The sequence below is a fragment of the Mandrillus leucophaeus genome, unplaced genomic scaffold (genome assembly GCF_000951045.1).
Source record: "Mandrillus leucophaeus isolate KB7577 unplaced genomic scaffold, Mleu.le_1.0 Scaffold509, whole genome shotgun sequence".
NCBI lineage: Eukaryota > Metazoa > Chordata > Mammalia > Primates > Cercopithecidae > Mandrillus > Mandrillus leucophaeus.
In genome coordinates, this window is record NW_012105464.1 from 3,162,960 (window position 1) to 3,186,245 (window position 23,286).

The 23,286-nt window shown below is 37.1% G+C and overlaps 1 protein-coding gene across 1 annotated transcript in view; it reads left to right on the forward strand.

Annotated features, from left to right (window-relative positions):
* The window catches only part of XK (X-linked Kx blood group), a 43,179-nt gene extending 20,106 nt beyond the window's left edge, over window positions 1-23,073 (forward strand). Inside the window, 3 exon segments of the mRNA XM_011996308.1 lie at window positions 20,252-20,594; window positions 20,596-20,701; window positions 20,776-23,073. Coding sequence (XP_011851698.1) covers window positions 20,252-20,594; window positions 20,596-20,701; window positions 20,776-21,147 — 821 coding nt within the window. The 3' untranslated portion in view covers window positions 21,148-23,073.
* Window positions 23,074-23,286: the final 213 nt, after the last annotated feature.

Here is a 23,286-nt window from a genome sequence, read left to right on the forward strand (position 1 = left end):
TCTGAAACCTATATATGTCACTTTATATGGCAAACGGAACTTTGCAGATAAAGAGATTGAGGTTGGGAGATTATTGTATTGTAGGTCATGCAGGTGGGCCCGGGACAAATGTTCGTATAAGGGAGAGGCAGCAGCAGGTTTGATCACAGAGGAAGAAGACAATGTGAGGAGTGAAACAAGATGCTGCACTGCTGGCTTTGAAGATGGAGGAAAGAGGCAGGAACCAAGGAATGCAGTTGTAGAAGCTGGAAAAGGCAAGGAAATGGATTCTCTCCTTGATCCTCTGGAGGGAGCATGCCCCTGTTGACACCTTGACTTCAGCCCAGCCAAACTGATTTCAGACTTCTGATCTCTAGAACTTTAAGACAACAAACATTTGTTGTTTTAAGCCACTGTGTTTGTGGTAATGTGTTATGGCAGTTATAGGAAACAAATACACGCCAAAAGTAATCTTTTACAACTTTTTATTAAGAACAGACCAATACTCCAAGAAAACTCATTTTCACAGAAAAACTAATTCTAGATTTGTTTCAATGAAATATTTGCTTTTAAATAACCCACTATTTACTTTGACAGTCTCACAAATAAACCCATCAAAACTGAGCCAGATTTGGCAAAATGTTAACACAAAACTGTGTTCCTTTTCAGACTCTTTCTGCAAACCTCCTACAACTTTCTTTATTCACTCAGGTTTTATCCTTCACCATTCTTCCTCATTCCCATCCTGGAACAAGTCATTTTTCTTTAGAACAGAAATATACATTTTTGCCCATAATAAAAATTTCATTATCTTGAGATTCCTAGTAATCTCATTCACTTGTATTAATAATAACTTTTAAGCAGCTACTTGTATTTCACAAAGAAAACCAGGGAGTAGATAATTGTGAATTTCTGTCATTTTAGCAGCCTAACCAATCTCATGAATATACTTCACTGAGCTTTATCCAGCCACATACTTCCCTTATTTAATTCCACAGTGTGGCAGAAATGAAAATGTTCATTTACAGACCCAAAGATAAAGCCTCTTTGTGGCATGTACGAATAACAAGCAATGGTGTATAAATGAAAACTGTGCTTACTGATCAATTTTTCAGAATTCTGTCTTACTTAGAAATGATCTGGAAAGCCAATGAATAGCCAAGATCTGCAGTTATCTGAAAATTTTGGAAATGCTCTTCAAGGTAACATACTACACAACCTCATTACTATGGAACTACAAATTTATCAGAACAGTGATTCAAGTTGCTTAAAAATAGATTTAAGTTTTTAAGTAATTTTAAATATTTGACAGGAATAATTCTAGCTCATTTGATCAAAAAGCTGTATAAGTTTAGGAAAAACATACCCAAGAGTATAAAAATATATGCTTGTATTAAATATGACACTGATAAATCAGAGATGTTTACATTAAACTCAAAGTCTTAAACTAGTCTTATTTGCCAAAGAGTTACATAAATTATATAAATCTGAATTCTTAAAATGGTTTTGAGTTGGTTTCTAGGATAATATATTTTTTAGACTAGCACATTTAAAAATCAATAGTACAATTTGCGTATTTTAGGAAATTCTAGTTATATTCAATTTATATAAGCAGTTATTTGTCTAGATATGCCAATCAGAATAGAACTCCTTTAATTTGGGAGACTTTATAATCTAACGTATTAATACTGTGCATAGGTAGGAAAACATTACACACTCGTACAATCAGAGTGAGGATATTACAGACATATAGACCTACAGCTAGAAATAGAGTTTGTAGCTTCAATTCTTCAATTTCAGGCATGGATCAAGATTGAACACAAAATCAGAAAATCTCCCCAGTCCAGATTTTAATAGCTCTTTTCCTGTCAAAGGGCATGAAATTCTTAAGTGATTTGAGCTTAGAAAAATAAACTAACAAAAAGGGTGACAAACCAGACTTTCTGTTGCCCGTCACCCAATAGGGACTAGATTTCTCTAAACCATGGATGCACTTAGATCTCCAGATTGTTAGACCTTAAAATCGGATTTCAAACCATTTCTCTCAATGGTAAAGGGGAATAACTTAATGGTTGTAAGTGAACCAGAACAAAATAGAAACACAAAATTTGTAGAGAGGATTTCAAATGAGAAAACGAGGGTGTCAACAAAGCTCTATTGGTGCTCTGGATTCACCTATGAGAGCGAAGAAAGGACATGCCTAGGCTTTAACTGCTCACGAGGTGCACTTCCTTGTCAGCAATGTTTACCTGACTCTTACAGGTGAATCAGTTGGACATCTTGTTATGACTTCCAAAGTGGTTAAAATATATTTTTCAAAGGGTAAAATTATGTTGCTCATACAGATGTGAACCTGTTGTTTACGCATAAGGAAATGAACAGATGTTATGGCCAGGCGTGGTGGCTCACACCTGTAATCTCAACACTCTGGGAGGCTGAGGTGGGTGGATTACCTGAGGTCAGGAGTTTGAGACCAGCCTGGCCAACATGGTGAAACCCCTGTCTCTACTAAAAATACAAAATAAATAAATAAAATAAAAGAGAACCAACTAAGGATTATTTAGAGTTATCAAAATAAGTATGTAATTGGAAACAAAACTTCTTGTATGACATTTTGAGAGGGAAGACAGTTGAACCTGTGTTGAACAATGCATTTTGCAGTATGTGTCAGTGACCTGTCAGGTAGCCTGTATCCTAGAGTTGAAAAGCAACAAGACCAACAACAACAACAGGAGTTACATAGCCCCACAGAATGCAGAAATGCCGGTGCACAGGCCTGAGTGCCACCGATTCTTTAGGGGTGGGACAGTCAGTCTAATTGACATGTCCCAATTCAAGAAGAATTGCTGATGCCTGGGTTCCAGAGCCTGGCAGGGCTCCTCACAGCCTCATCCATTGGCAAAATCACTCATTTGAGGAAGCCCCATGCTGTTGCCATCAGCAAATTCTCTCAGAAAGTTTAAATCCATGATGTGTTTCTGACTCCTCTCAGTTTCTGTCATTTTTCGTTGGAGGTGTCTGTGGGACATCTAAAAGAAGACATACCATAAGAGATTTTTAAGATTTAGTATGGAGGCAGGAATGGCTGTGTAGCCTGGAGAGATACATAGGCTGATAGCAGGCTTTGGATGCTCTGAGACGTATGTCCATGCATCTGTGGTGAAAGATTCTGTGCACGTTGCCAACATCCTATCTTGAGCATGTGTCGCAGCACATACTGCAGTGTTTCTCTTCCTTTCTGCCACAGGCCTTTCTCCTCTGGCAGGGAATGCAACTCAGGTACTGATGAGAAGTGTGGGTAAGGTAATGCCCACGGGGCCACCCCAAACTAAGGGAGATGGTAGTTGATGGATAAGACCTCAGCCTCTCTGTCCTTTAGATGGATAATTTGGGGTACAATTTACACAATCCTCTGTGGATCTCCAGTGGGAATGAGCCTCATTTGCCACAGTGGTAACCAGTTTAAAAATGTAGTCTTTAGTAGCCTTGCTTCCTCCCCTCTCCCCCTTCCCACCCAACTCCTTCATTCTGCTTTCTAGGCTTACCTCCCAAATGAACCACCTGCACCCAGATGCTTGCCTCAAGCTCTTCAGTTTGAGAGTAGTCATCTAAATAGAGATGATAATTTGAATCACAGTGGGCCAGGCATATGCAGCTGTGAAAAAGAAAGCTAGGTTCATCCAGGGACAATTTCAGTCACAGATGATGTGATAGAATTGAAGGGTAAGCATGTTTGAGGTTTGTGCAAGAGAATGAATGAAGTTTTGCACCAAGTATTCTTAGCTGGATGTGGGAAAATAGAGGATTTGTTTCATTGGAGGACTTGGTAAAAATTTAAAAAAAACAATCGTAGTAGCTCTTAAGCAAGCAAGTCAGATGGGTAGAAGGTGGTGGTCAGGATAGGGTGTTTGAATTAGTGATTTCAGAGGTGTTTATTGACTCTTGGATTACTAGGAAAGCGCTCTTAATAACTCACTCCTGCAATTTCACTTCTGCTGTATTTGGGGGAAGGCTAAATAGGCTAGGATTCTTAGGTCTAATTTTATACCACACTTCTCTGAACTTTGATAACCTGATGCAATCATCATCTGTTTGATCAGATCGCTGCCCAGAGATCTACCTTGGCCGGACACATTGGCTAGATTCTGAAAAAACCTTACTTAATTTTTTGTCTGTTTTCTGGACCAACCGTATTTTATGAACTAATCTAATGATAATAGCTTTAATTCATATATTCATAGAGGAATATTGTGAGGAGGGAGTTGAAGGCATAGCTTTTTATGTTTGTATGTGGTGCTTTACGTGATGTAAGCTTATAAACTTTTGGCATAACATCATCTTTTTTTGCATGTGTATACTCACACACAAAAACACAAAACACAAAACTTCAGGAAGTATGAAGGGAAATACACTGGAATATCAATTAGTTGTTGTCCTGAGATAGCAAGAATATGGGGTACTTTTTTTCTTTCCATTTATCTGTGTTTTTCATGCTTTCACAATGAGTATAAGTTTTTGTTGCAAAAGAGAGAGTGATTGATCATGGGCTACTCTGGGTGGCTGTGGGTTTTTGTCTTACTCATTTGTGCATGCCCAGTTCTGACACATATGACTGCTCAATGTAAGGTCAGTGAATGTTGAAAAAAACCTAACTGTTATCACGGAAGGTATTTTTTGTGAGTTAGGCAGGGAAGTTAAATTAATCTCAATTACTTTCTTTCTTTTCTTTTCTTTTTTTTATTTTTTTTGAGACAGAGTCTCGCTCTGTCGCCCAGGCTGGAGCAGAGTGGCGCAATCTCGGCTCACTGCAAGCTCTGCCTCCCGGGTTCACGCCATTCTCCCGCCTCAACCTCCTGAGTAGCTGGGACTACAGGTGCCCGCCACCACACCCGGCTAGTTTTTTGTGTTTTTTAGTAGAGACGGGGTTTCACTGTGTTAGCCAGCATGCTCTTGATCTCCTGACCTCATGATCCACCCACCTGGGTCTCCCAAAGTGCTGGGACTATAGGCGGGAGCCACCGCGCCCGGCCAATTAATCTCAATTTCATAGATGAAAAAAGTGAGGGTATCATTTGAGATGTTTTCATTGCAAGTGATAGAATATGCAACTAAAAGCAATTTAAAATTGTAAAAATGTATTATCTCATATAATAAGTTCAGAGGCAGAGTGATCCTACGGTTGACTAACTTCTTAGCACAACAGTGTCGAGGATCCAGGCACTTTCCATCTTTTTATCTGTCTTCTTTGGTTTCTTATTGGTGTCTCCCCTGATGATTGCAAGAGGACCATGTATCTATTATGTATTTCTGCATAACAAACCACCATAAAACTTAGTGACTTAAAGTAATAGCAGTCGTTTCTTTTGCTTATGATTTTGTAATTTGTGTAGGTATCCACAGGGCTTGCCTTGCTCCGTGTGGCATCAGCTGAGGCAGCTTGACTAGGGGCTGGCAATTTGGTACTGTTTAATACTGGTTGCTTACCTGGGGCTGAGGGCTGGAGGCCTTGGTTCTTTTCCATGTGGACCTCTCTTGGCTTTTTTACAACATGGAAGCTAGATCTTAAGAGTGAGGATTCCAAGAGACACGAAGTAGAAGTTTTCTGTGTCTTAATATGTTGGCCTGGAAACCAGAATCATTTTTGCTTGATCCTATTTAGGAGTCACATGATCTTAGATTCAAGAAGAGAAAACGTAGACCCCACTTGTTGACGGGTGGTATTCCACAGGACTTCAGGAGCCATGTTTTAAAACATCTACAGGTAGTTTTAGGTCTAGACATTACATGCAGACATGATGAAGAGGGAGGTTTCTTCCTGTGTACTTCTTTTTATTAGGGAGGAATGCCTCTTTTTTTCAACATAATTCTATTCCGTTTCCGTTGGCCAAGATTGGGTCACATGTCCATGCCAAACCAATCTCTAGGTACAGGAATAGAAAACGAAGTTACAGATTTCTCTGAGGTGTAGATATCCTTGACCCTACAGAACAGCTGGGCAAGGCCTGGAGTGGATAGACCAGCTTCATCCTCTTAACCCAATGAATACAAATTACAAATAGTATAATTTTTGTATTTGTCTGTGACACAGAATAAGTTAGGAGACTGGTCTGTATTAATCTTTATTTACTCCAGTGGTCAAACCTGGGATCATCTTCCTTGAACACGTGGAAGGATGAGCAGCACCTAATCAGAATTAGAGTTCTGCCTTTAAGGAAGAAGAGAGGAAGGATACCAATTAAATTAGAGACCCACAGTATCTGCAACACTGAGGTTTAGGAAGTTTAAGGGCCCAAAGCCAAGACCAAGACCCAGTTTTTGGACACTTGGCCCAATGTTAGTTGTTTTAACCAATACTGCTTCTTGTGGAGTTGGAGAATGTTAGACATGGAAGGGACCTAAGAGATCATCATGTTTGATTTTGCACACTCTGTAGAAACCACTTATTCAGTGTCCCTGAAAGGTATTCCACCAGCCTCTGCTTGATTATATTCAGCAGTGGAGCTGTCAGTATTCAAAAGACACTTCTATTGGTGAAGTACTCATTGTTAGAAATTATTTCTTATATAATAAGAAATTAAGTGGGACTTTTCATTTTCCTCCAGAAATGACATCTGGCCCATGTGCTGAATATATTACCTTCAGAAGAAAAGCCACTAAGGACTGTCCAGTTTTCTTCTCTCAGGATTTTCTGAGAGTAACAAACTAACACTACCACAGTCAACCTCACATACCCAGACTTTCCAATTCTAAAAGGACTTACATGGGGAGAAGGGGCAGAAGAGAAGAGGATCTTCTGTAACTTATTTATGGTGATAGGTTACTTCCTCCCTTCCAGAAGCCACTTAAAGTAGAATTTCAAGATGAACGGTGCTAGCAACAAGGGTAGTCAAGTCACTCCCTGACTTATGAAGCTGGGAACCCATAGGCCTATCTCAGTTGCTTACCTCCCTTAGAGATGGCTTGTTGTGTGTACCCTGGAGTTTAGGAGTATTTATGAGCATAGTGACTGAGGCCTGTTTTTCATTTGTATATTCCTGAAGGAGGGAGACTTGAGGGAATAGCCTGGAGTGAATAAAGACTGTGGTGCCATATGCCTGGAAAGGGGGTGAGAGGTCTGCTGTATCAGCTAGCTATTGCTGAAAAACAAACCACCAAAGACTTAATGGTTTAAATAAAACATTTATTGTTGCTCAATAGTCTACAGCTCTGTTGGTATGTTAGGATTCTCTAGAAAAGCATTATATTGGTGTATAGTATATACGTATATATTTCCAAATATATACATATATATGTGTGTATATATTTTTCCAAATATATACATATGTGTGTATGTGTATATATATGTGTATGTATATATATGTGTGTGTATATGTATATTTTCCTCTTTGCTTTATCAAATCTTTACATGACATGTTTGCTTTAGATATGTATTTTTTTCCTTTTTAAGCAATAAAATTTATAGTATAGTTGGGGCACCCTGTGAGTCTTCCTCGTCATGATTTCAGAGTTTATCATTCTTGTGCATGATTTATAACTTTGCTACATAGGCACTGTATCCATAAATAGGATATATTGATTTTGTAGGTCTTTAAACTTTATCACACTGCAAATAACTTTCTGAAACTTGCATTTTTTTTAGTCAACATTATATTTTTGAGAACTATACACATTGATGAATGTAAACTTAGTTTATTCATTTTTGTGGCAGAAAAGTGTTCTATTGTAGGGTGGCCAACCTTTTTCTGTAAAGGGATAGAAGAAAAATATTTTAGATTTTGCAGACCATCTATGGTCTGTGTCACATATTGCAAATCCAAGAAAGAAATAGCTTGTATATATCTGATAGTAGATTGGATGCTCCGGTACTTTTCTTACTTTATTGGCTTACATTTCTAACAATTCCATTTAATGGTTTTCTGCACCAGAGATCATTTTCAGCTATAGTCAGTATAGTATACATAGCTGCTGTAGCAGCCTAAACAATGGTCCATATGATTGCATAATGGTATATACCTATTATAAGATTATATTAAGCCTGCAAGACTTGAAGGTGGGTTCATATTCATTCCTCCTAAATTAAACCCACCTCCAAATGTGCCAGGGGGGAGAATGTTTCCATCCACCCACCAAGAGTTTTTGCTTAGGTTTGGTTTTGGCATGATGTTGGCTCTGAGTTTTTCCTGGAGTTTGTGGCCACAAGTCAATGGAAGTTACTTAGTGGTACTTAGTGGGAAGACATATGCCTCCTACCCACCCCCACACAAGGGTATCTTGTCAAGGCTGTGCTTGAGTTTAGTGAAACATGTAACTGCTGCTTATATAACAATTTGAATAATCCAGTATCCAGTATAGGCCTTCTGATTCCTCACCCACATCTCCGTAAAGTAAGTAGGTCTTGGTAGTGCTGCATAGAATTAGAGGCACTGAGTAGGTATAATCACACATCGAAGAAGTGATATCCTTGCAAGGTCCAAACCACTTGTTTTTCATTCTTTTTATCTTACCTATTTCTAAAAGGCTTTCATGTTGTTTACAACCATGGACATGTATCAAACATGACCATAAAATAAGGAGAACAAAATATAAAGTATTTGGAAAAGAGGGAAGGGAAGATAGATTTGGGAAGAAAAATACACTGAGGATTATTGTGGTAGTTGAAAAGATTAGTGGAGGTAAGAATGTGCATGCAAATATTTGTGAGTGTCTATGGTTCAAGTGTTGGCAAAAGAAAAAATACGAGAGATTGCTTCAGTCATGGAGGGTCTAATGGCCATGCTTTATTATTTACAAGGTTCACTGTACATGAGTAGCTACATTTTAAGAGGGTTTGTGATGCCTTGCCCTACCTGAAAATCTGCAGTAGAATAGAGAAATTCTGTCTTGGGATTCTGAGTGGTCTTGCTACCATTTTGCTGTTAGATACCATTTTGCTGCTTCCATTTTGCTGATAGAGGGCCCCATATATGAGTCTAGGATCTTACTTCCTTGCTCTGCTATTGAAAGGAAGGTTTTTTTTTTTTTTTTGGTTTTTTTTTTTTTGCGTAGTTCAACTACTGATGCCCCTTTTCTCTGCCTGAGGCAGGATGATAAGGAAGGAGGACAAGTTGCTAGGGCAGATAGAGGGATCTGCTTCTGCCCCCACTTCTCTCTGATCATTGGTTATTCCTTGAGAGGCAATTCTCAGAAACCAGCTTTGCACAGTGAGGCTTACCCATTCTCGGGTGCCTAACCAGCATGATTTCAGAAGGTCTTTACATATGAAATACTCGCATAATAGAAGACAGACATGAAATTTGGGCTCAGTGGAAGCAAGGAAGAATTGAACAAATCCTCAAAGTACCCTTGGTGGATTCTCCAGACTCCTTGAGGTCCTGAGCAGTTTTAAGGGTAGCGGACTCCTTCCTGCCTTCAAGTAACAAAAGAGATAAAATGTGGAGCTGAGACCACTGCTAGGGAAATAGACGTAATTGTATTTATTTAGGCAGAAGAGCCTACTGGTTAAGGCTATGATTCTGGGGCAAGACTACTTAGATTGGAATTCCAGCTCTGTTAACCTGAGTGATCTCTGGGAAGTTATTTAACATCTCTATGTCTCCACTTTCTCATCTCTATTATGAGGATAGTAACAGTATCTACTTTATAGGATTGTTAGAAGTAAGTGATTGATAGCTGTAAAATTCTTACAATAGTCCCTTGGCATGAAATAAGAGTGCAATAATTTTTTGCATAAGAAAGATGCACTGGAAGAGATCTTATCATCCAGGTCCTTAGGCAAGAAATCAAAATACGTCTGGGAGAAAAGAACAAAATCACTCAGGATCTCTAAGGATTATAGAGTATACAGTTATAATCACGTCATGTGGGTTGTGAGTGATAGGCCATAGTATTTGTTCTCACAATTCTGAGGACAAGATATAAATATGTGTTGAAGGAAAAGTCCTCAATTTTTGGCTAAACAGCTGGTAAACTGACAGATGTTCAAGAGAGATTTTGGTAACAGTGAGATCTTAGTCACTAAGACTTTAAGAATTTTCTTTTAACAATACTAGGGCATCATACTGGTTATATTGCAGAATGAGTTTTGCTGTAGTAATCTAAGTAGGGGTTTATGCCATGTCTATTTTCTACTTGGCATTTTGCCAGGGTAGGGAAAAATATATCTGAAACAACTCCATTATAACAATGAAACGATAGTCCTTCCTTTTTGCCTTTAAAAATTCTAATCTAATAAACATTTATTGAGTGCCTACTAAGTATAGTAACAGTGTACCTAGTTTTTTCAAATACATACTATTATTGAAGTATAAAGGACACACAGAAAACTATACTCATCATAAGGGCAAATATTGATTTATCACAAAGTAAACTTACTCATGTAGTTCTCTATCCAAGGTGAGAAACAGAAGAGTATCAGAATCCCCAAAAGACTCCTTATGTTTCTTTTCAGTTACTTTCCTCACCCACCTCCCCAAAAGGTAACCACTAAGCAGAAAGCAAACTTCTCACACCACAGATTATTTTTTCCTGGGTTTTAAAATTTTATGTAAATGGAATCAGAGTTCTGATTTCTTTCACTCACACTGTATTCATGAAAGTTATCCATGTTGTAGTGTGTAACAGAAGTTTGTTCCTTAGCATTGCTGTATAATATTCCATTGTATGAATATACCACAATGTATTGATACAGTCTGCTTTCGATTAATGTTTAGGTTATTTCCAGATTGTGACTATGACAAATAATGCTTCTATAAATATCCTTGTGCTGGCCTTTTAGTACACATATATATACAGTTCTGTTGCATGTATATGCAGGAGTAGAACTGCTGGACCAAAAGCAATGTCAATGTTTAGCTTAAGTAGAGACTGCACAGGCAGTTTTACCATTTTACACTCCCATAAGCAGTGTATGAGAGTTCCAGTTGCTCCATACCCTTGCCAGCACTTGGTTTTACTTTTTGTGATGGAGTAGGTGTGTAATATCTCATCGTAGTTTGAATTTGCATTTATTGATGAATAATGGACTAATTTTCTTTTCATGTCTTTAGTGGCCATTTTGGGGATGTGTTTGTGTACGTGTTTGTGTGTGCATGCGTTTGTGTGTGCATGCATACACATGTGTGAAAAGACTATTCAAGTATTTTCACTCATTACAAAACTGAGTTGTATTTACCCTTTTGGTCCTTGTTCATGCCTTCTTGTATCTCCATGCTTCCACATAGGATCATTTCTTATGGGCCTGAAATACTACTTTTAGCATCTCTCCTTTAGTGCAGATCTGCTGGTGACAAATTCCCTCTCCTCATTTTTGTTTTGACAGAAAATGTATTTATTTTACCTTCATCTTTGGGACTGTGTTACTTCCCACTTTTAGGTTATCATTCATCTTCCGGCTTCCATTATTTCTGTTGAGATGCTACTGTCCTCTGTCATTATTGTTACTCCTTTGAAGTTCATCTGTTTACTTATACTTTCTGACTGCTTTTAAAGACTTTCTCTTTGACTTTGGTGTTCAGCAATTTTAACATGATATGCTTAGTTGTGGTTTTCTTCATATTTATCCTACTTGAGTTTTGTAGCATTTCCTCAATCTGTGGTTTGATATTTTAGCAGTTTGAGAAAATTCTCAGCCTTTATTGCTTCACATATTGCGTCAGAGCCATTCTTTTCTCTCTCTTTCTCTCTCTCTTTTTCTCTCTCTGGGACATTTTCACTCTACCATAAGTTTTTCATGCTTTTTGTTTCTCCATTTGAGTGTTTTCTTCTGACCTACCTTCTAGTGAGTACTAATTATCTTTATAGCTGTATCTAATCTGCTATTAAACCCATCTGTTGATTTCTTAATTGTAATTGTGGTATTTTTTTTTAGTTCTAGAATTGTCATTTGAATTTTTAAAATAGTTTCCAGTCTCTGATAATTTCCCAATTTTGTCACACAATTTTACAAACATATAAATTACAGTTATTTTAAGTCCATGTCAGATTGTTACAAAATCTGTATCTCCTATAGGTCTATTTTTATTATCTATGATTATTTTTGGATTTTGGTCATTTTTTGTTGTTGGCATACCATGTTATTTTTAATTTAATGCCAGGTATTTGTAAGAAAAAATTGGAGAAATTTTGAGGTTCTGCATGAACTATCTTTCTCCAGGAAGATTTTGCTTTTGTTTATGGCAGCCAGATGGACTAGATGCAGATCAACTTGACTCAGTAATGACTTGAGATGGTTGAAACCTATATCAGTCTTTGAGAGGGCTTAATCTCTTTCTAGTCACCCTAACTCCTGATGTCCTTTGAGTTTCTACCAGAAAGCTTTGGGTGTACACTAGGATCATTATGGGGCCTGAATGTCAATATTTGTTCCCATACCCACCAGCTTTGAGAGATTGCTATAAGTTGTATTTATATTATTTGTCTCTTAGTACTCACTTTCATTTGGGAAAATGTCTTGAGGGAAAAAGAGCTTCAGAATTTTCTCTAGAGATTTTTTTTTTTCTTTCAAATGTCTTAGCTCCAGGAGTACTCACTGCTTTAGAAGATCTCTGATGTCTTTGAACAGATGTTTACCTAATTGTTCTTGACAGAAATAATGGATTAAACAAGCTAATCTGCCATGCTAACGTGGAAATCTTTTGCTTTTTGATGCCTTTTTTAGGGAATTCAAAAAGCATGAGAAAATGAAATTGTACTTTTTTTGTCGTTTTAAATGTTTGTTGATGGCCACAAGACTAATACTTTATCCGTTTTTTCTTTTCCTTTTTCCTATTTGTATGAATTTCAGAGGTACAAGTAGTTTTGTTACATGAATTTATTGCATAGTGGTGAAGTCTGAGCTTCTAGTGTATCCATCACCCAAATAATGTACATTGTACTTAATGTACTTAATGTACAATGTACATTAAGTAATTTCTTATCCTTTGCCATCCTCCCAAATCTGTAGTGTCTATCATTTCACACTGTGTGTCCATGTGTACACATTATTTAGCTCCCACTAAGTGAGAATATATGGTATTTGACTCTTGTTCTGAGTTAGTTCACCTAGGACAGTGACCTCTGGTTCCATCCATGTTACTGCAAAAGACATTTCATTCTCTTGTTATAACTGAGTAGTATTCCATTACATATCGCATTTTCTTTACACAGTCGTCCATTGACGGACATATAGGTTGATTATATATCTTTACTATTGTGAATAGTGCTACAATAAACATATGAGTGCAGGTATCGTTTTAATATGATTTATTTTTCTTTGGGTAGATGCCCAGTAGTAGGATTTCTGGATTAAATGGTAGTTCTCTATTTAGTTCTTTGAGAAATCTTCACACTGTTTTCCATAGATGTTGTATTCATTTACACTCCCACCAACAGTGTATAAGCATTCCCTTTTCTCCCATCCTTGCCAACATCTGTTATTTTTATTACTTTTTTATAATAGCCATTCTGACTGGTATAAAGTGATATCTCATTATCAATTATCAGAAACGCATTAATTTGCGTTTTTCTGATGATTAGTGATGTTGAGCATTTTTAACATTTTATTCTATAATATATATTTAGTCTGTGCAGATCTGGGCTTTGAATTCTGGCACACTTTTTGGGATACCTTTAGAGCAATATGAAATCTGTTATGAGTTTGATTCATAGTTAAGAACGAAAAGCAACCAAAAAAGATATACAAATGGCCAATATGCGCATGAAAATATGCTGGAAATTATTAGTCATCAGGGAATTGCAAATCAAAATCACAAGATACAATTTCACACCCATTAGAATGGCTAGAATTAAAAAGTTAGATAATAAGAAATGTTGATGAAGATGTGGAAAAATTGGAATCCTTATAGAATAATGGTTGAAATGTAAAATGGTGCAAACCACTTTGGAAAACACTATGGCAGTTCCTTTGACAATTAAACATTACGTTACCATATGACCTAGCAACTCCACTTCTATAAACTCAAGAGAAAAGAAAATATATGTTCACACAAAAATTTGCGCATGAATGTTCATAACAGCACTATTCACAATAGCCAAAAGGTAGAAACTATCCAAATGTTTAACAACTGATGGATGGACAATGTCTTGTATATCCATACAATGGAATATTATTTGGCCATTAAAAGGAATGAAGTACTGATACGTTCTACAACATGGATGAACCTTAGAAACATTATGGTGAGTGAAAGAAACCAGTCACCCAATACTACATATTCTATTATATTATTCATATGAAAGTCCAGAATAGGGAAATTTTTAAAGATAGAAAGTGTATTAGTGGTTGCTTAGGACCAGTGGGGGCAAAATTGATAGCTAAAGTGTATGGAGTTTCTTTTTGAGGTGATGAAAACTTTTAAAAATTGACTGGTGATGGTTGCACTTATATGTGAATATTTAAAAAATCATTAAATTGTTCACTTTAAATGTATGTGAATTATAGCTTCATTATTATAGAAATTTTTCAACATACAAAAAGATTGAGAGGATATTATAATGAACCCCCATGCATCTATCACGTCTTCAACAATTATGTGTTTTTACCAATGAAGGATTTTTTTTTAAGATGCAGCTTACATAGGCAGATTCATACACTAGGGGAAAAGAGTCAGGATTAAGGGAGTAGTTGAGAATTTAGAAGGGAAAGATGATAATTGATATAGCAAAGTTTTTGAGGAGGCAAGTGATAGAGTGTAGTGCAGGTGGGGAGATCCTGGCTCCAGATCGTAAGAAAGACTCTTTGTTCACTGAGTTGAAAGAAAACAGGTAAAAATTACTGTCTTTCAGAAATCTGTTGAAAATTCTAATTTTCAGAAGCTTGCTTTGCTAACTTCCTCCAGTTTCCCTCTGCCACTGCACTCCATATCCCCTTTGGCTTCCCCAGTTTCCTCTTTGAAGTCATTCACTAATTTTTTTGAAAAGTCTATTCTACAAAAGCATTTCATGAGTTCAGTCATTTTACTGAAGATTCAGTGTCTACAGAGAGTAACCATAATACAGAAAGCAACCATCTACCATCCTCCATCTTATAGGCAGCTTGTGTTATCTCTCTAAAGCAACAGTCAAACTGTTCCCTTGTCCTATAAATAAAATTCCTTTCCTAAAAGGAATTCTGGGAAAGAAAATATTCTCCATAACTTTACATAGAGATTAAGTTTTTGGTGTTAAGTCAGGAAATGAACAAATCCATGCCTAGTGACAGTTAATTTCTCTGTGAATTAGGAAGGTTCATTTGAAAAGAGTTCATTTGGCTGGAATTGGGTAGGAGGAAGCTTTAGGAGTGTGCCAAGGGTTTGAAATATTGCCAAAGCCTTCCTTTTAGCTTTACCTAAAATAATGTCTTCCCTTCTAATAATGATGAAAACAGCAAAATGCCTCCATCCATACACACACCTAGGAAATGAGATTAGGATTACTAGGGGATGTTAGACTTCTGTGAAATGCCACTTAAATAGGCAATACTGCCAATTTATCCCCTTTTGTATTGGCTCTGTGAAGATAAGGTTGGGAAATATTGTCAGGTAACTTTTCTCCATTTAAGTCTGAATCAGTAGGTATTTGCATGAGCATCATCCTCGTCATTCATTAGATGACAGCTTAAGTCTAGAGCTGGAAATGTACATTAGAATCATTTTGTACAAGCTTCTTGTCTCCCAAATGTGCCTCCTTCCCTGACCCCATTTCTATCTATGACATTTTGTAGTGAGTACCCAACAGTATGAATGATGATTAAAGCCAGTGATTTCAAAATATGTTTTATGCATTCTCAGAAGGTTTCTGTGGTTGATTACTACTAAGCACCAACTGGGTAATAATTGCCTAATTCTCTTGATAGAGAAAAAGATGTAATTTGGAAATAATTGACTGAACAAGAGAAAAATGGATAGATACTAGAAAAAATTATGTGGGCCATAGTATTGCTTAAAGCAATAAATATTTTGGAGTCAAAATACCATAAATATAACAATATAAATACCGTATATGTGTGACTACTTAACTTAGATTGTAATAATTTGTGTTTAGCTCATCTTCTGCACTTATTTTTCTTACAGTGGAGAAAACATAAGGACTATGAAAAAATGATTTAATACTGGATCCTTAGAGTTTGGAAATTTGTAACCACACTTACATGTATAAGTAATACACAAAGTATATCACTAATATATTCTGCCATTGAATTAGCCTCTCAGGAAAAATAACAGTCCAATTACTCCCCGGTCAACTCAGGTAATGGTGTTTCTACCTTTTAAATTTGATTAGTAGATTCCAGTCTTTCCAGTGAATGGCATCATTAATTAAAGTCAGTGCCAAAAAACTATGAGAAAAACTGATGCTTTGAGTAAGAATGAGCTTCTCTTCCAGGCAAATAAATGCCAAAGCTTCAGAGTTTTTATGTCTACCAAATATAGATGTTTTTCCATTTGTTCATAACTTAAATAAGAAAAATATTTATTCCTATGCATTTTAAATTGTACATTTAGATAGAGACAATTATGTTACATGGACAGAATTACATGGAATTGAATTTTAAGAATCAGGCATGGATAAAGCTATAACAATCAAGACAGTGTAGTAGCGGCAAAAGAATAGACAAATAGATCAATGGAACAGAATAGAGAGCCTAGAAATAGACCCACATAAAAACAGTCAACTGATCTTTGACAAAAGAACAAAAACAATACAATGGAGAAATGATAATTTTTAAAACTCTAGACACAGACCTTACACCCTTCACAAAAAATTAACCCAAAATGGATCACAGACCTAAATACAGAATACAGAACTATAAAATTCCTAGAAGATAACATAGGAGAAAATCTAGGTGACTTTGGATTTGATGATTGCTTTGTAGATATAACACCAAAGGCATGATCCATGAAAGAAAGAACTAATAAACTTAACTCATTAAAATAAAAAATTACTGCTCTGCAGAAGACACTGTCAAGAGAATAAAAAGACAAACCACAGACTGAAAAAATATATTTGCAAAAGACTTATCTGATAAAGGACTGTTATTTAAAATGTACCAAGAACCCTTAAAACTCAACTATAAGAAAACAATCAGGTTAAAAAAAATGGGCCAAAGACCTTAACAGACACCTTGCCAAAGATGGACAAGATGGCAAATAAGCATATGAAAAGATACTCCACATTATATGTTATCAGGGAAATAAAAATTAAAACAATAATGAGGTACTACTATATACCTATTGGAATGGAATATCACTAAGCTTGAAAAATAAGGAAATTTTGCCATTTCTCAACAACATGAATGAACCTGGAAGATGTTATGCTAAGTGAGATAAGCTAGGCACAGAAAGAAACTTACTGCATGATCTCATTTATATGTGTAATCTAAAAAAGTCAAATTGATAGAACCAGAGAATAGAATAGTAGTTACTAGGGGCAGGGATGGGTCTGGGAAATAGGGAGATGATGGTCAAAGGATACAAAGTTTCAGTTATGTCAGATAAGTAAGTTCTAGAGATCTAATATACAGCATGGTGACTATAGTTAATAATACCTGAAATTTGCTAAGTGTTCTCCCACAGAAAAGGTAACTATATGAGGTAATAGATATATTAGCTTGACTATAGTCATCATTTTATATGTATGTCATCATTTTATATCTATTTTATATGTATATCAGAATATTATGTTATCCACCTTAAATATATTGGCAAAATTCCAGAACACTGACTAAAGAAAATACAGGTGGGGATGTGGAGCAACAGGAGCTCTCATTCATAGCTGTTGAGAACGCAAAATGGTACAATCATTTTGGAATACAGTTGAGAGGTTTCTTAAAAAATACACATGCTCTTACCCTACGATCCAGCAAACAAATTACACCCATTGGTATTTACCCAAAGGAGTTGAAAACTTATGCCCCTCCAGAAATCTACATATGGATGTTTATAACAAATTTATTCGTAACTGTAAAAACCTAGAAGCAACCAAGATGTCCTTTAACAAGTGAATGGATAAATAAATTATGGCACATCCAGATAATGAACTATTATTCAGCACTAAAAAGAAATTGGCTGTCAAGTGATGAAAAGATATGGTGAAAAAAACTTAAATGTATGTTATTAAGTGAAAAAAGTCAATCTAAGAAGGCCACACATACTGTATGATTCCAATTATATAACATTCTGGAAAACATAAAACTATGGAGACAATAAAAAGATCAGTGATTTCCAGGAGTTGGAGACTAGGGAGGGATGAATAGGTGGAGAACAGAGGAATTTTACACAGTGAAACTACTCTGTATAATACTGTAATGATGGCTACATGTCATTATACATTTGTCCAATGTATAATGTCCAATGTACCCATAGGATGTACAATGCCAAGAGTAAGCCCTAATGTAAACTGTAAACTTTGGATGATAATGATCTGTCAGTGTAGGTTCATCAGTTGTAAAAAAATGTATCACTTTGGTGGGGGATGTTGATACTGGGGGTTGTTGATATGCTTGTGTCGGGTGAGGGAATATATGGGAAATCTCTGTACCTTCTGCTCAACTTTACTGTGAGCCTAAAACTACTCTAAAAATAAAGTTTATTAAAATGAATAAATAAACATTTCAAGATATTTTTTTAAAAGTGAAGCAGCAGGCATGGAAAGGTATTATCTCAATTTTATGGGTGAGAAAACAGAACCTAGAGAGGTTGCCATTTTTTCAGCGTAAACTGGTGAGACGAGAATAAAACGAGAGCCAGGCTGTCATTTCCTAACTCATAGCCCTGCTTCCCATCCTTCCTTGTGCCAGTATTTAGAGATGTTGGCAGCCTGTAGTAAGTGATTATATTTCAGTTTTGACCACAGTCTACTTATGGGTTGGCATCATATGTCTTAGATAGTACAACTCAAGGCCAACAGTGCTGTGCTCTGGAATGTAATACCACTTTCCATTTAAATGAGCTACATCTTGTCTCCCCAAACTTCTGCTTCTATTATAAACTGGATAAACCCATTACCCAAAAGTCATTTTAAGAAATAAACAGGTGGAGTTGAAACTTCTTGAAATGCTAAGGACTTCTATCCCAAGACAGATTGACTCTCAGTAACAGTGAAGTTCTCGTTTCTTCAGTTCCCCACAGAATTTAAGAATGCATAAAAAAGGATGAGTTTGTGTCCTTTGTAGGGACATGGATGCAGCTGGAAACCATCATTCTTAGCAAACTATCACAAGAACAGAAAACCAAACACCGCATGTTCTCACTCATAGGTGGGAACTGAACAATGAGATCACTTGGACTCGGGAAGGGGAACATCACACATCGGGGCCTATCATGGGGAAGGGGGAGGGGGGAGGGATTGCATTGGGAGTTATACCTGATGTAAATGACGAGTTGATGGGTGCTGACGAGTTGATGGCTGCAGCACAGCAACATGGCACAAGTATACATATGTAACAAACCTGCACGTTATGCACATGTACCCTAGAACTTAAAGTATAATAATAATAATAAATTAATTAAAAAAAATGCAACCACAGTGAGTATTCTATAGTCAGTGTATCAGTTTAAAACAACCTGCAAATATAAAGGAACATACTGAGCAACTTATTACTGTTTGTATATCTACTGCTGGTATGTGCTGAGGGACATCAAGAGGAAATATCAGATTTGGTTGGTCAGTCTTGATTCCCCAGAAGCTTAGAAGCCAATTGAGAAAACAAAACACACCATATAAAGGACTCTACATATTCAGACGAGCCCAGATGAGGTCAGGAATGTATTTTAGTGTGACTTACCCTGAAGCAGACCCTATGAGAAGAATTTGAGTGCATATATTTTGGGAGGAAGAGGTAAGGAGTGCGGGAAAAGAGAAATGAGGTGGGGAAGGGAAGGCAGCCAATAAAGGGAGACAACTATTAGACGACTATCACCATGGGTGACTAGAAGTTAATCCAATGAGGAAGTACTAGGAAATGGCATAGAACACATGTCTCAGAGATATTCTATCTAATGGATGGGGAAGCCATAGTACTTGTATTCCAGCTCTTAATCTGGGCTAGAATTGGGGCATTGAGGATGCTCCTGGGAGTATTAATTCATGGCACTTCAGCCTGACAGGCATCTGGATGCAGCAGCTTTCTGCAGTCTGGAAAACATACTCAAGCACAGTGGGCAGATGCTGACAACTGGAAGTCAGGCTGTGCACATAAAACAGAAGAGTTCAAGGAATGTGGGTGGGGTGCTGACAGAGTGTCTGCTGCAGTAGGATTTCTAGTGGAGGTGAGACTTGATGATACTCTCTCTTTTCTCCCCAGGTCTCCTCATGACCATATCCCTGTTGTCCATTGTGTATGGAGCCTTGCGCTGCAACATCCTAGCCATCAAAATCAAGTACGATGAGTATGAAGTCAAAGTGAAGCCTCTTTCCTATGTCTGTATCTTCCTGTGGAGGAGCTTTGAGATTGCCACTCGAGTTGTAGTCCTGGTCCTCTTTACCTCCGTCCTGAAGACCTGGGTGGTGGTTATAATACTCATCAACTTCTTCAGTTTCTTCTTGTACCCCTGGATCCTCTTCTGGTGCAGTGGTTCCCCATTCCCTGAGAACATAGAGAAGGCCCTCAGTCGGGTGGGCACCACCATTGTACTATGCTTTCTAACTTTATACTGGTATCAACATGTTCTGCTGGTCTGCTGTACAGCTGAAAATTGACAGCCCTGACCTCATCAGCAAGTCCCATAATTGGTACCAGCTACTGGTGTATTACATGATGAGATTCATTGAGAATGCCATCCTCAGATGTGTATAAGAGACAGTTGGTACCAGCTACTGGTGTATTACATGATGAGATTCATTGAGAATGCCATCCTCCTCCTCCTGTGGTATCTTTTCAAGACTGACATCTATATGTATGTGTGCGCACCTCTGTTGGTCCTGCAGCTGCTCGTTGGGTACTACACAGCCATTCTCTTCATGCTTCTATTCTATCAGTTCTTCCACCCTTGCAAAAAGCTCTTTTCCTCCAGTGTTTCTGAAGGCTTTCAGAGGTGGCTCAGGTGTTTTTGCTGGGCCTGCAGGAGGCAAAAACCCTGTGAGCCAATAGGAAAGTCAGATCTACAGTCATCCAGAGATAGAGATGAGACACCTTCTAGCAGTAAAACAAGTCCTGAGCCTAGTCAGTTCTCGAATACTGAAAATCTTTGCTCTGCTTAATGGGACCCAAGGTCTCAGGGCACAGGCATATTATTTTCTGGGTTTGATACCCGTTATTCATACAAATAATGAGCCCTACACAGGGAACAAGGCAGGAAGTTAGCTGTTAATTCCTTGTGAGCTGCTCCTCTTTATAGAGCTCTTGGGTATGTAGAACTATATGGGAAGAAGCCAGGAAAACCTCTGAGTGTTGAAGGGGCAACCCAAGGCTTCACAGTTCACAGGTAACCATGTTATGTTCTTCTAGGCATTACTGGCCTTTTCACTGACAAGTTACCCCTCAAATCTGAATTGTACTGGTTAGATTCATTAGATAGAATGAGGAGAGGGGCTTACCTGTTCTCTAGTTTTCCAGAGTGCTGTTTGGGTAACCTGAAGTTTTATGATCCCTGAACATAGTTTTCACCCAAGAGCTGTCCTGGTGACCAAAAAAGATTACTAGGGTTTTGCCATCAGCAACATCATTCCCGTCAGAGCTTTCAGGGAGGGTTGTTCAAGTTTGGTTTTTGAATAGAGGTTTCATTTTCATCTTATTAGGGCTTTTTGTACATAGCCAACTGTAACCACCCTGGCATGCTGTCTCTAATTGATTCAAGAGCCTAGATTTGGAGACCTTGTCCCTTAGCATCCATGAATGCAGAAATGAGTGATAAATTTGGCTATGGAAGCCCTGGAATTTTAGGAAAGTTGTGATTCTTTGATATGTTGATGAAATTCTGGATCAGGAGGGGTGTTAAAACATCAAAATGATGGAGGCTTATGTAAGTAGATTTCTTACCATCTTACTCCTGCCTCCCCATTCCTTGCCTGTCAGGACCATTTTAGAAGAGTTACCTTGGTTAACTTAAGGGTTTTTTAGAAAGCCCCACAGAAATCTCTCACCCAGTTCCAGTGTATAGGGAATTTTCATTTTCATTATTTGAAGGAAGAGGGTTTTCCTTACCACCACCTGTAATTAGAGATTGATTCAGAAACTTTTTCTAAATTATAAAGACGGAATGACCAGAAAAGTTTTGTCTTTCATGGAATGCAATTTGACTTGTCATAATTGTGAGTTAATTTGATAAAGATCTCCAGTTTTATCCTCTGACACCCTTTAAAGTTCTATTTATTTTTTCCTTTAATCTGAGACCCTATTTGTTTCATAAAAGACGATTGAGTAGCATATCCTCAATTATCTTGGAAAAATGCCTAGATCTAGTGCCATTATTTCTACCATTAAAATCTTGAAAGTGAAATACTTGAAAACAGGTGAACATAAAGATCACACCAATTTAGAATGAATATTAAAGCCTGAGAAATTTACAAAAGGGACTCTATTTATGGACTCAATTTTACCATATGGAATAGGGATTCATTTCTCCGTGTTAACCTACAAAACGTATTTATCTGGCCATTGCACTTCGGATAATTGTCATTTTAAATTCTTCTTGGTGTCAAATTTTTAAGTAATTTCATGCACACAGGAGAAAATGCAATTTGGTAATCAGTTTCCACTACATTCAGAGGTCAAGAAAGCAGTATATATTCTTTCACAAGACATCCATATTGTTTAATATTTATAGAGTTCATAGAAATACATCAATAAGCTCCTAAACTATAAAGCCTCAATTTTAGTTTTTCTCATTTGAAATGTTTTTGATTTACCAATATTTGTGTCCAGACAGTAGATCATTTTTTGTCTATTTTTAACCAAATAAGAATAACACTCAAGACTGTGTTCTCCATCCCAACACATCACTTACCACTTGCACTATTCTTAATAGGCCTAAAATATTGAGCATATATAATCAAAATACTTCATACAACATATACTCCCATGCACTCTTCATGTAATCACATATGTGCATAGATACACAATTGTAATACATAAAACACCCTTGAAAATATATAATGACTTTGAATAAAATAAAGTTACCATGTTAATACATCATTTTTTGTTTTTTCCTGATTAACAAAAGGACTCTATAATGATTAGGAGAGCAGTAAGGCCATTCTTTAGTCATTCCAAGTGTATATTTGTATCACACCAGTTACTTGTGTTCATTGACACCAAATATTTTCAAGCTTTTTGTGAGAAAGAAATTCTTGCCTTGAGTCTCTGCAGTGGCAAATGGTAGGGGTGATAGTGCTCCCTTT